This window comes from Mustelus asterias, chromosome 19, assembly GCF_964213995.1.
Source record: "Mustelus asterias chromosome 19, sMusAst1.hap1.1, whole genome shotgun sequence".
Taxonomy (NCBI): Eukaryota; Metazoa; Chordata; class Chondrichthyes; order Carcharhiniformes; family Triakidae; genus Mustelus; species Mustelus asterias.
Genome location: NC_135819.1, coordinates 15,820,002 through 15,836,823, shown reverse-complemented (window position 1 = coordinate 15,836,823; position 16,822 = coordinate 15,820,002). Strand labels below are relative to the sequence as shown.

Genomic DNA, 16,822 nt, shown 5'->3' with positions numbered 1-16,822 from the left:
GGTGGCACCCAAAGTGTGCAGGTTAGGTGGATTGGCTGTGGTAAATTGTCGCATAGTGTCCCTGAATGTGTAGGTTAAATGAGATCAGCCAGGGCGGGGAGGGCGGGGGAGAAGAGGAGGAGGAGAAGAGGTCCTGGGATACTCTGACAGAGAGTCAGTGCAGTCTCAATGGGCTGAATGGTCTCTTCTGCACTGTGGCTATTCTACGAGGCTGCGAGAGCAGGAATCAGCGAATGCCATCATCATCTCGTCACGAATGATTGCAAAGGAAAACAGAATGTTTGGTGCAGCTGTCTTCTACTCCCCCCCCCCCCTCCCCCACCCCCCACCCCCCCAAGATGTGCGAAGCTACAGCAGATGGGCTGAGGGTTTCGTAAACGTGGCTTGACACCACAATGGACCAGCCACATGGCGTGCAAAGCAAGCTGCCCCAGTCAGGTCGATGCTGCAGCATTGCCAGGCTGCTGGAGGGCAGCCCGTCAGCATTCCAACACAAGAAAGAGAAGGTCGGAAAAGGTCAAGTGGAAACTGCACTCCTCCAATTTTGCGTCACACGGGAGCGCTAACTTTTTATAACTGTGGAACAGGCAGCCAGGAGAGATTTGCAGCGTTTTGCCAATCCAAACCTACTAACGTTTGCAGCACGTCTAACCAAGAATTGTTTAACACTGCCACGTACAAATAAAAAAGGACTCCCTGCGTTAGATTTAACAGCAATATTCCTTTTGACACTCCCGCCACAGTATAGGCCTCCCCAAAGCTCTCATAGAATCATAGAAACCCTACAGTACAGAAAGAGGCCATTCGGCCCATCGGGTCTGCACCGACCACAATCCCACCCAGGCCCTACCCCCATATCCCTACATATTTTACCCACTAATCCCTCTAACCTATGCATCACAGGACACTAAGGGGCAATTTAGCACGGCCAATCAACCTAACCCGCACATCTTTGGACTGTGGGAGGAAACCGGAGCACCCGGAGGAAACCCACGCAGACACGGGGAGAACGTGCAAACTCCACACAGACAGTGACCCGAGCCAGGAATCGAACCTGGGTCCCTGGAGCTGTGAAGCAGCAGTGCTAACCACTGTGTCGCCCTTCTCTCCTTCCCTCTCACACTCCTAGAACAGGAAGAACACTCCTCAATAAGAAAGTGATATCTCAAAGCTGGGGAAGCACAGTGGGCCTGGGTAAGTTATTCGGCGCAGACTCAATGACCTCCACTGTATCCGTCAACAGCATCCCTCCCCCCTACCCCCCACCTTCTGTATCCATCGATACCGTTCACCTCAAACACTCTGTGTCCACGAGTTTCACACTCCGGGGCAGCACAGTGGTTAACACTGCTGCCTCACAGCGCCAGGTTCGATTCCCGGCTTGGGTCACTGTCTGTGCAGAGTCTGCACATTCTCCCCCGTGTCTGCGTGGGTTTCCTCCCTGTCTGAATGACGCGTTGGTTAGGTGGATTGGCCATGCTAGATTGTCCCAACAGTGTCAAGGGCATTAGGATAAGTATGTGGAGTTACAGGGAAAGGGTCTGGGTGGGATTGTTGTTGGTACAGGCTTGATGTTGGTGCAGGCTTGATGGGCCAAATGGCCTCATTCTGCACTCTAGGAAATTTATGATTATGCAATTTAAATAGCAGCTCATCAAATTACAGACAGAAGGATATTTTATCCCATGTCTAGAATCTTTCAGTGCTTTGAGATACCCAGACCAGATAAGCCTCTGATCGACTGGCTTAGGAAAACAATTCACATAAGTCACATTATGGTTTCAACAGCATGGAAACCTATTTCGCTCTAAAGCAGTTTAGTCAGCACATTGATAACTTCACCAGTAACTCCTGCAACCCCCAGCGGAGGAGGTGAAGAATGATCCATCGCAGGGGGAACACAAATAAAATTACCTGGATGTTCACTCCACTCTGTGGCTTCGCTTTGCCCCTCGATGGTATAACACTCACTCACTGGAGTCACGTAAGACAACTGTTCGGAAAAGGTACAAGTCATTTCCTCGTATTCAGCGGGATTTACCGGCTGCGCCGTATCCAAGGGCACTTGCCCGAACTCGGAATCCGTGATGCTGGTGATTTCCGAGCTCTGCACTGTGGAAATCTGCAGAGTTACAGGACAGTTGGCAGACAAGGAGCTCAACGCATCCTTCTCGACGGTCTGGGACAGATTGTTCAGTGCGGGGAGCTCCGACGGCAGCGGCAGGTGGCTGCCTTCACCGGCGGTGCTCTTGCACGGGGACTGGGCTCCGCACGGAGACGCCAGGTCACCAGTTTCAGCCTCCTGCCCGTCTCCATCCTTGCCTGTCTCTTCGGAAGGTTGGCCCGCCGAACTCAAGGCCTCGGCATCCGCGCCGCTCTCCTTGCTCCCGCCGTCGTGGGCGGGGCCCCGGGGGTCGACGTCGATGAGTTTCACGTTGAAGTACTCCTCAAATTTCTGATCCGAGTCCGACTCGTCGCAGGTCGAGGTGTCCGATTCACATTTCATGTACAGTTCGTTCGGCTGCCCCGCTTTCCTCCTGTTCTTGTCCTTCCTCGCTTTCTTCTCCAAGGGACAGCAGCGCGGCCGATTCCGGTTCTCCTCCGAGCTGCTGACCGTCACTCTGTCCTTGGCGGCGGGCTCAGCCTCCGGGGTGTGACAGCTCTCGCGGACAGGTTCCAAACACTGCAGGTACTGGTGGCCCGCCTCACACTGCCACACGATGGCCACTGAGCAGTCACACACCCGCTGCAGCTCGTACAGCACAGGCTCCTGCTTGCACGTCTGCATGTGGTGTTCGTACCAGACCACCAGAGTCTTCAGCGAGCCAACCGCTTGCTTCTTCACTGTGTTGGGGGGGGGGTGGGGGGGGGGGGGGGGAAGAGAGAGAATTCATTACAGCTGGACAAGCTGGTAAACCACCTTGCGGCTAAAAGCAAAATTCTGCGGATGCTGGAATCTGAAAACAAAAAAAAACCCCAGAAAGTGCTGGAAAAATCTCAGCGGGTCTGACAGCGTCTATGGAGAGAGAATAGAGCCAATGTTGCGAGTCGGGATTGAGTCATCCAGGCTCGAATCATTGGTTCCGTCCCCGAGATTTTCCAGCATTTTCCGAAACGGTTTGCGCCCACTATCCAGTCGATGAAAATCATGTGTTCCCACATTCAGAAGGCTACGAAACCTCAGAAAAGTTGCTCCACAGGCACTGAGTACCAGAGCAGAGAGCTGCAACTGAGTGTTGAAGTACTCACCTAAAGATCAACAGAAAAGAACGACCAAAATTTGTGACAACAGGAAATTTAACAGCTGGTAAACCTGAAGTGCAGGGGCGAGGCGGTGGCCCAGTGGTATTATCGCTGGACTATTGGTGCAGAAACTTAGCTAATGTTCTGGGACCTGGGTTCGAATCCCGCCACGGCAGATGGTGGAATTTGAATTCAATAAAAACTCTCGAATTAAGAATCTACTGATGACCATGAAACCATTGGCCTGTGTGGAGTTTGCACATTCTCCCCGTGTCTGTGTGGGTTGCCTCTGGGTGCTCCGGTTTCCTCCCACAGTCCAAAAGATGTGCTGGTTAGATGCATTGGCCGTGTTAAATTCTCCCTCAGTGTCCCCAAACAGGAGTGTGGCGACTGGGGGAATCTCACAGTAACTTCATTATAGTGTTAATGTCAACCTACTTGTGACTAATAAATAAACTTGTATGCAGGTTAGGTGGATTGGCCATGCTAAACTTCCCCCTAGTGTCCAAAGATGTGCAGCTTAAGTGGATTGGCTGTGCTAAATGTATGGGGTTATGGGATTATGGGGATGGTGGGTGGAGGGGATGGTGGGTGGAGGGGGTGGGGGGAGGAGTGAGTGTGGGGGTGGGGGTGTGCGTGGGGGTCAGTGCAGACTTAATGGGCCAAATGGCCTCCTTCTGCACTGGAGGGATTCTATGATTCTAGGGATTCATATTGACCATGGCATGGCTGCTTTTCTGAGGTTATGCTGTGGAGATGCCGGCGTTGGACTGGGGTAAGCACAGTAAGAAGTCTCAACACCAGGTTAAAGTCCAACAGGTTTATTTGGTAGCAAATACCATAAGCTTTCGGAGCGCTGCTCCTTCATCAGATGGAGTGGTCTCTGTTCTCAAACAGGGCACAGACACAGAAATCAAATTACAGAATACTGATTAGAATGCAAATCTCTACAGCCAGCCAGGTCTTAAATGTACAGACAATGTGGGTGGAGGGAGCATTCAACACAGGTTAAAGAGATGTGTATTGTCTCCAGACAGTACAGCTTGTGAAATTGTGCAAGTCCAGGAGGCAAGCTGTGGGGGTTACTGATAATGTGACATAAATCCAACATCCCGGTTTAGACCGTCCTCATGTGTGCGGAACTTGGCTATCAGTTTCTGCTCAGTGACTCTGCGCTGTCGTGTGTCGTGAAGGCCGCCTTGGAGAACGCTTACCTGAAGATCCAAGGCTGAATGCCCGTGACTGCTGAAGTGCTCCCCCACAGGAAGAGAACAGTCTTGCCTGGTGATTGTCGAGCGGTGTTCATTCATCCGTTGTCGTATCCGATGTCCCGAGGCATGGTACATTGGGGAAACCATGCAGACGCTACGACAACGGATGAATGAACACCGCTCGACAATCACCAGGCAAGACTGTTCTCTTCCTGTGGGGGAGCACTTCAGCAGTCACGGGCATTCAGCCTTGGATCTTCAGGTAAGCGTTCTCCAAGGCGGCCTTCACGACACACGACAGCGCAGAGTCGCTGAGCAGAAACTGATAGCCAAGTTCCGCACACATGAGGACGGTCTAAACCGGGATGTTGGATTTATGTCACATTATCAGTAACCCCAACAGTTTGCCTCCAGGACTTGCACAATTTCACAAGCTGTACTGTCTGGAGACAATACACATCTCTTTAACCTGTGTTGAATGCTCCCTCCACCCACATTGTCTGTACATTTAAGACCTGGCTGGCTGTAGAGATTTGCATTCTAATCAGTATTCTGTAATTTGATTTCTGTGTCTGTGCCCTGTTTGAGAACAGAGACCACTCCATCTGACGAAGGAGCAGCGCTCCGAAAGCTTATGGTATTTGCTACCAAATAAACCTGTTGGACTTTAACCTGGTGTTGTGAGACTTCTTACTGTACTTCTGAGGTTAAACAGTGAAAGAATGTTCTCCATCCCCCAACATCAATACCCCCCACTTCAATGAACACAAAATTCACTTTTATATCTATCTGTATATCTAAAACCTGCCTGCGGAAGGAAGGTTATTTATGAAAGGTGATTAAGATATAGCAGTGTTTCAAAAAAGGTACTGAAATGTTCTTGAAGGTCAGAATCTAATTCAACATTCAGCCTTTCGAGGCAACGCGTTTATGGATAGCAGCAAGGGCTGCTATGTAATGAAGAGTGGGATTTCTGGTATCGCACCTTGGCCTCACACTGAGCTATTCCTGTTGTTACGCGTTGGACAGGTGGATTCTCTCCTTACCCATCACAAGTTTAGAATTGAAAAATTGCAGGTACACAGCAGTCGAGGGCTTTGGGGATGGGGGAGGGGGGGGGGGAAGGAGGAGGAGGTGGTGGTGGAGGAGATACTTCACAACACCACCAGAAAACATTTACAGTGAAGACACGCAAAACAGATGTGATCAAATAAACTCATGGTTTCTGAATCCATTCCAGTGACACTGTGGGATAGTGTTCAGAACTGAAGCAGCAACGTAAAAACCCCAAACTGGGGAAAGGAAAGCAGATGAGGTGATCTAGGCCTGCGGGATGAAAGGCTCCAGTCACTTCTGTTGAGATTTTCTTTGGCCACTGTTTCCAGTGGGAGGCCCAGATTCCCAACTTTGTGGGAAATTACGAAGGCAAAATTCAAAGAACAAGGAAAATCACAACACAGGAACAGGCCCTTCGGCCCTCCAAGCCTGCACCGACCATGCTGTCCGCCTGAACTAAAACCCCCTACCCTTCCGGGGACCGTATCCCTCGATTCCCATCCTATTCATGTATTTGTCCAGACGCCCCTCAAAACTCGCTATCATATCCGCTTCCACTACCTCCCCCGGCAGCGAGTTCCAGGCACCCACCACCCTCCGTATAAAAAATCTGCCTCGTACATCTCCTTTAAACCTTACCCCTCGCACCTTAAACCTGTGCCCTCTCGTAATTGACTCTTCCACCCTGGGAAAAAGCCTCTGACTATCCACTCTGTCCATGCCTCTCAATCTTGTAGAATTCTATGGGGTCACCCCCTCAGATTTGTTTGTGACATGCCTTTGCACAGCGACTGAGGAAACTCACTATAATTGTATCCCACGGTTCACTAGATACAGCCACCCCCGAACACTGCCTTTATACATGAGACCCGCAACTTTCAACTCATGTAGAATCCAGGCAGAACTTCAGCCAGCTCACAGGTTCAAATCTCAGCGTGGTCGTGGGTGGAATTTAAATTCAATTAATTAAAATCTGAAATTGAAGGCAAGTTTTACTAACAGTGACTCCAGACCCAGATGGGGAACGAATGCTGGCTCTGTCAGTGACGCCCCAACTCCTTTGGGCGGATAAAAACAAAATGCCGCAAGTAATTTCTGCCAAATAATACTAGAAATATCAGGAGTTAGCAGAGGGAAGAATGTTCATACGAATCCCTTAGGGGGAAAATTAGAACGGCACGGTGGCACAGTGGTTAGCACTGCTGCCTCACAGCACCAGGGACCCAGGTTCGCACTGCTGCCTCACAGTGCCAAAGACCCGGGTTCGATTGCAGCCTCGGGTCACTGTCTGTGTAGATCATAGAAATCATAGAATCCCTACAGTACAGAAAGAGGCCATTCGGCCCATCGAGTCTGTACCGACCACAATCCCAACGAGGCCCTACTCCCATATCCCTACACATTTACCCACTAATCCCTCTAACCTACGCATCTCAGGACACTAAGGGGCAATTTTTAGCATGGCCAATCAACCTAACCCGCACATCTTTGGGCTGTGGGGGGAAACCGGGGCACCCGGAGGAAACCCACGCAGACACGAGGAGAATGTGCAAACCCCACACAGACGGTGACCCAAGCCGGGAATCGAACCCAGGTCCCTGGAGCTGTGAAGCAACAGTGCTAACCCACTGTGCCACCGTGCATCTCGTTTGCATGTTCTCCCCGTGTCTGCGTGGGTTTCCTCCGGTTTCCTCCCACAGCCCGAAGATGTGCGGGTTCGGTGGATCGGCTGCGCTAAATTGACCCGAGTGTCAGGGGGATGAGCTAGGGTAAACGTGTGGGGTCACGGAAATAGGGCCTGGGTGGGATCATGGTCAGTACAGGCTCAATGGGCCGAATGGCCTCCTTCTGTAGTGTCGGCATTTTATGATCCTAAATTGGTCCAATCCCCCAAGCAGCAGAATGTTCTGCGTCACAAGGTAAAGCGGGAGATCCCGTCTAAGATATTCTGGTTTCACGGCTAACGTATTCTAAATAAATTGAAAAGCTCACAAAGCTGAATTCTATTAAGGGCCTGGAAAATGCAGATTAGGATAGTTTAAAGGCAAACCAGTGGCACATGTTCCTTCATTCACTGCCAGCGGAAATCAATGGAAGCACAAAAATTGATTTTCTCACTTTATACTCACGCCAACGTTTTCACTATAAATTAACTAAGGGAACAAGATATACCCCCCGGTGCGTAATGCTGCAAGCTCCATGCTAAGTCGCGACTGATCTCCAATTTGCATAGATATCACTGCCGAACACCCACCCACACCTAATCAACAGGCTTACCTTTTTGTGAGGAATTAATTTTCGAGTTCTGCTTCTCTGTCCCAGATTTGCTGCAACAAAATAACATCATTATGAAGACAGAGCTTGTTTTTTCTGTTCGGCTATTCTTGCTTTATTTTTCAAGCAATATCGGCGGCACAGTGGGGTTCGCACCGCTGCCTCACAACGCCAGGGACCCGGGTTCGATTCCGGCCTCGGGTCACTGTCTGTGTGGAGTCTGCGCCTTCTCCCCCGTGTCTGCGTGGGTTTCCTCCGGGTGCTCCAGTTTCCTCCCACAGTCCGAAAGATGCGCTGGTTAGGGTGCATTGGCCGTGCTAAATTCTCCCTCAGTGTACCCGAACAGGCGCCGGAGACTGGCGACTAGGGGATTTTCACAGTAACTTCACTGCAGTGTTAATGTAAGCCTTACTTGTGACACTAATATATAAACTTTAAATACCGCAGACAGAAGAATTTGAATTTTTTTTTAAATCAGAAAATGCTGGAAATCCTCAGGTCAGGCAGCCCCAGTGGAGAGAAAAGCAGTCAGTGTTTCAGATTCATGGCATGTTTGCAGAATAGAATCCCGACAGTGCAGAAGGAGGCCATTCAGCCCATCGAGCCTGCACCGGTCACAATCCCACCCAGACCCTGTCCCCATAACCCTACGTACTTACCCACTAACACTCTGACGCTAATTTAGCATGTCTAATCAACCTAACCCGCACACCTTTCGGACTGTGGGAGGAAACCGCAGCACCCAGAGGAAACCCACGCAGACACGGGGAGAATGTGCAAACTCCACACAGACAGTGACCCAAGGCCGGGCATCGAACCCGGGTCCCTGACGTTGTGAAGCTGCAGTGCTAACCAATGTGCCACCGTGCAACAGGAATTCCACATTCCTATCTACCCCCCCAATAACCTCTGATACCCTAATAAGAATATATCTGCCTCCGGCTTAAAAATATTCAGTGACCCCCCCCCCCCAACCCACTGGGGCAGAGATTTCCAATGTCACACGATCATAGAATCTCTACAGTACAGGAGGCCAGTTGGTCCATATAATAATATCCCCATAACTCCACGTATTTAACCGACTAATTCCACTAACCTGCACATCTCTGGAGTGTGGGAGGAAACCGGAGCACCCGGAGGAAACCCACGCAGACACGGGGAGAACATGCAAACTCCACACAAGCTGTCACCCAAGCCAAGTCATGTTCAGGCCATGCCCGCTTTAGTTAGCACCACCCCCTGCTCAATACTTGGCCTCTCCCCATCCTCTCCCACCACCCTATAGACCCTCCATGCCCTCTACTCTCTCATACCCGATCTCCCAACCCACCCACCCCTGGAACAGCCCACCCTCCACCTCCCTCCCCCCGACAACCCCACCTCCTAACCTCCCACAAACCCTCCACCTCCTACTCTCCATCGTCTTAAACACCTGTCACCCTCTGTCCCCACTTCAGTTTCTCCCCTCCCGAGGGGTTGGGAACTTCACTCCCGGGTAACCCGGGAGCAGTTGGGAACTTCTAGAGTCTGACTGGGATTGTGGTCGGTGAAGACTCGATGGGCCAAATGGCCTCCTTCCGCACTGTAGGGATTTTATGATTCTCTCTAGGGCAGCCCGAGTGCAGTTGGCAACTCTGTATCTACGTTAATGTGGACGAAGTAGAAAAGGTCGAGAGCTTCACATTTTTAGGTGTCCAGATCACCAACAACCTGTCCTGGTCCCCCCATGCCGACACTATAGTTATGAAAGCCCCACCAACGCCTCTACTTTCTCAGAAGACTAAGGAAATTTGGCATGTCCACTACGACTCTCACCAACCTTTACAGATGCACCATAGAAAGCATTCTTTCTGGTTGCATCACAGCTTGGTATGGCTCCTGCTCTGCCCAAGACCGCAAGAAACTACAAAAGGTCGTGAATGTAGCCCAATCCATCACACAAACCAGCCTCCCATCCATTGACTCCGTCTACACTTCCCGGTGCCTCGGAAAAGCAGCCAGCATAATTAAGGGCCCCCACGCACCCCGGACATTCTCTCTTCCACCTTCTTCCTTCGGGAAAAAGATACAAAAGTCTGAGGTCACGTACCAACCGTCTCAAGAACAGCTTCTTCCCTGCTGCCATCAGACTTTTGAATGGACCTACCTTGTATTAAGTTGATCTTTCTCTACACCCTAGCTATGACTGTAACACTACATTCTGCACTATCTCCTTTCCATCTCTATGAACGGTATGCTGTGTCTGTATAGCGCGCCAGAAACAATACTTTTCACCATATGTTAATACAGTGACAATAATAAATCAAATTAAATTCCCGGGCAACCTGGGAGCAGTTGGGAACTTCTGGAGCCTGGGTGGGATTGTGGTCAGTGTAGACTCGATGGGCCAAATGGCCTCCTTCTGCACTATCGGGATTCCATGGTTCACTCCCGGGCGGCCCGGGAACAGTTGGGAACCGTCCCCTCCCGGGCAGCCCGGGAGCAGTTGGGAACCCTCCCCACTCCCGGGCGGCCCGGGAACAGTTGGGAACCGTCCCCTCCCGGGCAGCCCGGGAGCAGTTGGGAACCCACCCCCCTCCCGGGCGGCCCGGGAGCAGTTGGGAACCGTCCCCCCTCCCCCTTACCTGCGGCCCTGCTCCAGCTGCACCAGGTGCAGCGCCAGCCGCTTGTCGGACCAGCCGTAGCGCTGGCGCAGGGCGGCCCACACCGCGTACGACTCGCCGATGTAGATGCGCCGGTTGTCGTACTTCTTGCGGCTGTTGAGGCGCCGCTGCAGCCGGTCGTTGTCGCTGAGGCGCGGCCGCCCGCGGCCCCGCTTGGCCGCTTCCCGGTCGCCGGGCGACGGCTCCGAGTCCCCCCGAGCCGCGGGCTCCATCCCGTCCGCCATGGACACAAACCCCAGGCCGCCCTGCCCTCACCAAGATGGCCGCCCACCCGGACCGGAAGCCGCTGCGGACAACGCGCCGGATGTCTACCCCTATAGAGCCGAAAGAGGAACTGCGCATGTGCCGCCACAAGAGCGGGACTGCGCATGTGCTGTCACAGGATCAGGACTGCGCATGTGCTGCTCAGGGGCCATGGTTTCGAATCCCATCACTTCCAAGTGGTGCAATTCGAATTCAACAGAAATGTGGAATTAAAATCTAACGTATTAATTTGCCAAAAGAAAAAATCTGGTTTACTAATGTCCTTCCGCGAATGTGAACCATAGGATCATAGAATGCCTACAGTGCAGAAGGAGGCCATTTGGCCCATTGAGTCTGCACCAACTCTCTGACAGAGCATCTTACCCATGCCCTACTCCCATTTACCATGGTTAACCCCCCTAACTCACTCATTTTGGGACACTAAGGGGCAATTTAGCATGGCCAATCCACCTAACCTGCACACCTTTGGACTGTGGGAGGAAACCGGAGCACCCGGAGGAAACCCACGCAGACACGGCGAGAACGTGCAAACTCCATACAGGGAGTGACCTAAGGCTGGAATTTAATCTGGGTCCCTGGCGCTGTGAGGCAGCAGTGCTAACCGCTGTGCCACAGTTGTTATGTTTTGTTTGTAATTGATAACAATTATTGTTAATATTCTTTCTATACATGTTAACTATATTCTTCAATAAACATTGTTTGATCAAAGCTCCCTAGTGGGTCATTTGAATCACACCTGAGGTGAAACCTATCATGCTTATCCTAGCCAAATTCAAGCTGCAAAACGTATGATCCATAAAATACTTTGGCGTTTCTGACCTGAACCATAATACCCTGCTGACATCAGACTTTTGAGTGGACCTACCTCGCATTAAGTTGATCTTTGTCTACACCCTAGCTATGACTGTAACACTACATTCTGCACTCTCTCCTTCTCTATGAATGGTTTGTATAGTGCACAAGAGACAATACTTTTCACATTATCCCAATGCATGTGACAATAATAAATCAAATCAGTGAAGGAAAAAACAGTAGAACATAGAAATTAGTGGTTCCCATAAAACCTATCTAAAAATTGGTCTTGTATACTTTAAAATGGAACTCCTGTATTATTGCAACCAAAATCACATATACAGGTAAAGATGGTTTAGCTCAGTTGGCTGGACGGTTGGTTTGTGCTGCAGAATGATGCCAACCCTTACCTGCCACCCATGCCCCTCGCCTGAGGTGTGGTAATCCTCAGATTAAATTGCCACTAATCAGCTCTCTCTGCTCAAAGGAGAGAGTGGCCTATGGTCATTTAGGAGTGTGGGATTTTACCTTTACCTGCAACCTAAGAATGACAGGTTTGGGTGGAAGGAGAAAAATGTCTGTGCAGGTTTCCTCCGGGTGCTCGGGTTTCCCCCCCACAGTCTGAAAGACGTGCTGGTTAGGTGCTAAATTCTCCCTCAGGTGTAACCGAACAGGTGCCGGTGTGTGGTGAATAGGGGATTTTCACAGTAACTTCATTGCAGAGTGAGTGTAAGCCTACTTGTGACAGTAATAAAAAAAACTTTAAATTGCCTCTTAGTGTCCAATGATGTGCAGCTTAGGTGAATTAGCCATGCTAGGTGTGCGGGTTAGGTTGATTGGCTATGCTAAAATTGCCCCTTAGTGTCTTGAGATGCGTAGGTTAGAGGGATTAGTGGGTAAATATGTAGGGATATGGGGGTAGGGCCTGGGTGGGATTGTGGTCGGTGTAGACTCGATGGGCCGAATGGCCTCTTTCTACACTGTAGGGTTTCTATGATTCTTCTATGAAATCACTGCTTAGTGTCCAAAGATCTGCAGGTTACAAGGATTAATGGGGTAAATACATGGGGATAAGGTCTGGGTAAGATGCTCTCTCGGAGAGAGTCAGTGCACACTCGATGGGCTGAATGGCCTGCTTCTGTAATGCAGGGTTATATACTGCACCAGACCATGCAGTACATGAAGAAAGCTAAACTCTGCATCTAAATTGTCCCCCACCCCATATTGAGTTGCTTGATGCTTAATATTGGAGAAGAATTGGTGTAATGATTGTGGAGATGTAACGTGAGGTCACTTGGGAGGTTGGTACCAGTAGATGGTGCTGTTACAACAGTGCTGTGTGAAAGAGTTCTTGTCATTTACAGTCAGGGCTCCAACCTTACTGTCTCGTTGCTAAACTGGATGGTGTATAGCACTGAAAACATAATTGACTCCAGGCACCAGACACTCCCAACCCCCAGCCCCCGCTAGAGTGTAATTTCCAGCATCAGAAGCAGCCCACATTCCCCAGCAGTTGGATTTTCCAGTCCCGCCGATAACCACAGGTTTATGTGTGACCCGCACCCTGGGGAACACGCCACGGTGGAACTGGAAGATCCCGCGGCAGCAAGGTCTGGAACGTCGCGGCCTAGGTTTCAAGCAAAATCTGATCAGAAAGCAATGTGGAAATGCTACCGCCATTAAAGAATCCCCACCGTGCAGAGGGAGGCCATTCGGCCCATCGGGTATTCCTCAACTCTCTGACAGAGCATCTTACCAGGTCCTTCCCCCGCTCTATTTACCCCATGCATTTACCCCACTAATCCACCTAACCTGCACATCTTTGGACACCAAGAGGCAACTTACCATGGCCAATCCACCTAACCTACACATCTTTGGACACTAAGGGGAATTTAGCATGGCCAATCCACCTAACCTGCACATCTTTGGACACCAAGAGGCAACTTACCATGGCCAATCCACCTAACCTACACATCTTTGGACACTAAGGGGAATTTAGCATGGCCAATCCACCTAATCTACACATCTTTGGACACTAAGGGGAATTTAGCATGGCCAATCCACCTAACCTGCACATCTTTGGACTATGGGAGGAAACCGGAGCACCCGGAGGAAACCCACGCAGACACGGGGAGAACATGCAGACTCCACACAGACAGTGACCCACGGACAGAATTTGAACCCGGGTCCCTGGCGCTGTGAGGCAGCAGTGCTGACCACTGTGCCACCATGCCACCCCTGGGGTGTGAGACAAAGCAGCACCAGGGAAATGGGTGGGTGGGACTTGTTGTGAGTTGGAATCCAGACAGCAGATTTTTCGGGTTTAAAGGTGAAAGGTTGGAGGTCAGATTGGTTTTGTCGAGTCTGGAAGTAACGAAAGAATCGATGAGGGTCTCAGGCACAGGTGAGGAGCGGTGGCGGGGGGGGGGGGCGGGGGTGGGTCGGGGGGGGCATGTGAGGAGGGGGAGAGACAGTTCATATTAAGGAGGTGGATTGATGTGAAGTTGCGGATTGGATCTTCATGCTGGGGTCCAATAGAAAGCCGGTATTGTCCCATTGAAGAGGTTAATGTTTGATATGGAGATGGCTATGTCTCAGAGTGAATGACACAGTACATTATACAAAGGTTATGATGTAGAGCATTACAGTGAGGGAGATAATGTTTAATACGGTGGTTGTGGTATATCACTTAACTGAGATGCAGCGACAGGTTGGCACAGTGGTTAGCACTGTTGCCTCACAGCGCCAGGGACCCGGCCGGTTTCATTCTGGCCTCGGGTGACTGTCTGTGTGGAGTCTGCACATTCTCCGTAGGGGTTGGCTTCTTTAACGTGTTTAGGGTGGAAGCTACGGACAAGCCCTCCGAATACACAGGATCTGCTCGGATGAGGAGGATCGCAACAGACACCTCCAGATGCTGAAAGATGCCCTCATAAGAACAGGATATGGCGCTCGACTCATCGATCAACAGTTCCGACACGCCACAGCGAAAAACCGCACCGACCTCCTCAGAAGACAAACACGGGACACGGTGGACAGAGTACCCTTCGTCGTCCAGTACTTCCCCGGAGCGGAGAAGCTACAGCATCTCCTCCGGAGCCTTCAACATGTCATCGATGAAGACGAACATCTCACCAAGGCCATCCCCACACCCCCACTTCTTGCCTTCAAACAACCACGCAACCTCAAACAGACCATTGTCCGCAGCAAACTACCCAGCCTTCAGGAGAACAGTGACCACGACACCACACAACCCTGCCACAGCAACCTCTGCAAGACGTGCTGGATCATTGACACGGATGCCATCATCTCACGTGAGAACACCATCTACCAGGTACACGGTACCTACTCTTGCAACTCGGCCAACGTTGTCTACCTGATACGCTGCAGGAAAGGATGTCCCGAGGCATGGTACATTGGGGAAACCATGCAGACGCTACGACAACGGATGAATGAACACCGCTCGACAATCACCAGGCAAGACTGTTCTCTTCCTGTGGGGGAGCACTTCAGCAGTCACGGGCATTCAGCCTTGGATCTTCAGGTAAGCGTTCTCCAAGGCGGCCTTCACGACACACGACAGCGCAGAGTCGCTGAGCAGAAACTGATAGCCAAGTTCCGCACACATGAGGACGGCCTAAACTGGGATGTTGGATTTATGTCACATTATCAGTAACCCCCACAGCTTGCCTCCTGGGCTTGCAGAATCTCACTAGCTGTTCTGTCTGGAGACAATACACATCTCTTTAACCTGTGTTTAATGCTCCCTCCAACCACATTGTCTGTACCTTTAAGATCTGGTTGGCTTTAGGGATTCGCATTCTAATCAGTATTCTGTAACTTGATGTTGTGTCTGTTTGCACTGTTTGAGAGCACATTTCCACTCCATCTGATGAAGGAGCAGCGCTCCGAAAGCTTATGGTATTTGCTACCAAATAAACCTGTTGGACTTTAACCTGGTGTTGTGAGACTTCTTACTGTGTTCACCCCAGTCCAACGTCGGCATCTCCACATCATTCCTCCCAAACTCCAGAGATGTACAGATCAGGTGGATTGACCATGCTAAATTACCCATTGTCAAGGGGATTAGCAGGGTAAATACGTGGGGCTACGGGGATAGGGACTGGGTAGGATTGTGTTCGGTGCAGACTCGATGGGCTGAATGGCCTCCTCCTGCACTGTAAGGATTCTATGATTCTATGAGTATTCACCTTATCTTCGACTGTTTTCAGTGAGCTTATTAAAAGTTCCCCGCCACCCGCACCTCGATCTGGGGGAACTGCTCAGTGGACCTTAGGTCTGATATTGGCCTTTCTGCAACTTATTCACCACTTCCATCTGGAAGGACAAGGGCAGCAGATACATGGGAACACCACCATCTGTACGTTCCCCTCCAAGCCACTCACCATCCTGACTTGGAAATGTATCGCCGTCCCTTCACAGTCAAAGAACAAAGAACAGTACAGCACAGGAACAGGCCCATCGGCCCTCCAAGGCTGCGCCGATCATGATGCCTGCCTAAACTAAAACCGTATGCACTTACAGAGTCCGTATCCTTCCATTCCCATCCTATTCATGTATTCGTCTAGTTGCCCCTTAAATGCCGCTATCGTACCTGCTCCCACCACCTCCCCGGGCAGCGTGTTCCAGACATTCACCACCCTCTGTGTAAAAAACTTGCCTCGCACATCTCTAAACTTTTCCCCACGCACCTTAAACCTATGTCCCCCAGTACTTGACTTTTCCACCCTAGGAAAGAGCATCTGACTATCCACTCTGTCTATGCCATCCATAATCTTGTAAACCTCTATCAGCTCACCCCTCAACCTCTGTCGTTCAAGTGAGAACAATCTGAGTTTATCCAGCCTCTCCTCATAGCCAATACCCTCCAGACCATATATTAACTTTCCATCATTGTTGCTTGACTGAAGCAGTCCATGTCCAAATGCAGCAAGAACTGAACAATATCCAGGCTTGGGTTGGTAATTGGTAAGTTACATCCTCACCACACTAGTGACATCACCAACAAGAGAGAATCTAACCACCACTCCTTGACATTCAATGGAATTGCCATCATTGAATCCCTGATCATCAACATCCCAGCACTGCCTGCACATTACCAGCTGGCACTGCCCCCTGGTGGATACCTTCTGATGGTGAGGTCTTTGGAGAGGGGAATTCCCAATAGAAACCGAGAAACATAGAAATTAGAAGCAGGAGTAGACCATTCGGCCCCTCGAGCCTGCTCCATCTCTGCCGCTGGGTCAAAATCCTGGAATTCTCTCCCTAATGGCATCATGGGCAGCATGGCGGCACAGT

The 16,822-nt window shown here is 50.7% G+C and overlaps 1 protein-coding gene across 2 annotated transcripts in view; it reads right to left on the bottom strand.

Moving 5' to 3' along the window:
* znf653 (zinc finger protein 653) overlaps window positions 1–10,772 on the bottom strand; it is a 40,837-nt gene extending 30,065 nt beyond the window's left edge. The window contains exons 1-3 of one of the 2 annotated variants that reach the window (XM_078235055.1): window positions 10,409–10,772; window positions 7,788–7,837; window positions 1,915–2,844 (exon numbers count right to left, since the gene is read on the bottom strand). In XM_078235055.1, the coding sequence (XP_078091181.1) occupies window positions 1,915–2,844; window positions 7,788–7,837; window positions 10,409–10,671 (1,243 nt within the window). In that variant the 5' untranslated portion in view covers window positions 10,672–10,772. The remainder of the gene's footprint in view (window positions 1–1,914; window positions 2,845–7,787; window positions 7,838–10,408) is intronic. The other variant, XM_078235056.1, reaches the window with a different exon arrangement.
* Between the last annotated feature and the right edge of the window lie 6,050 nt (window positions 10,773–16,822).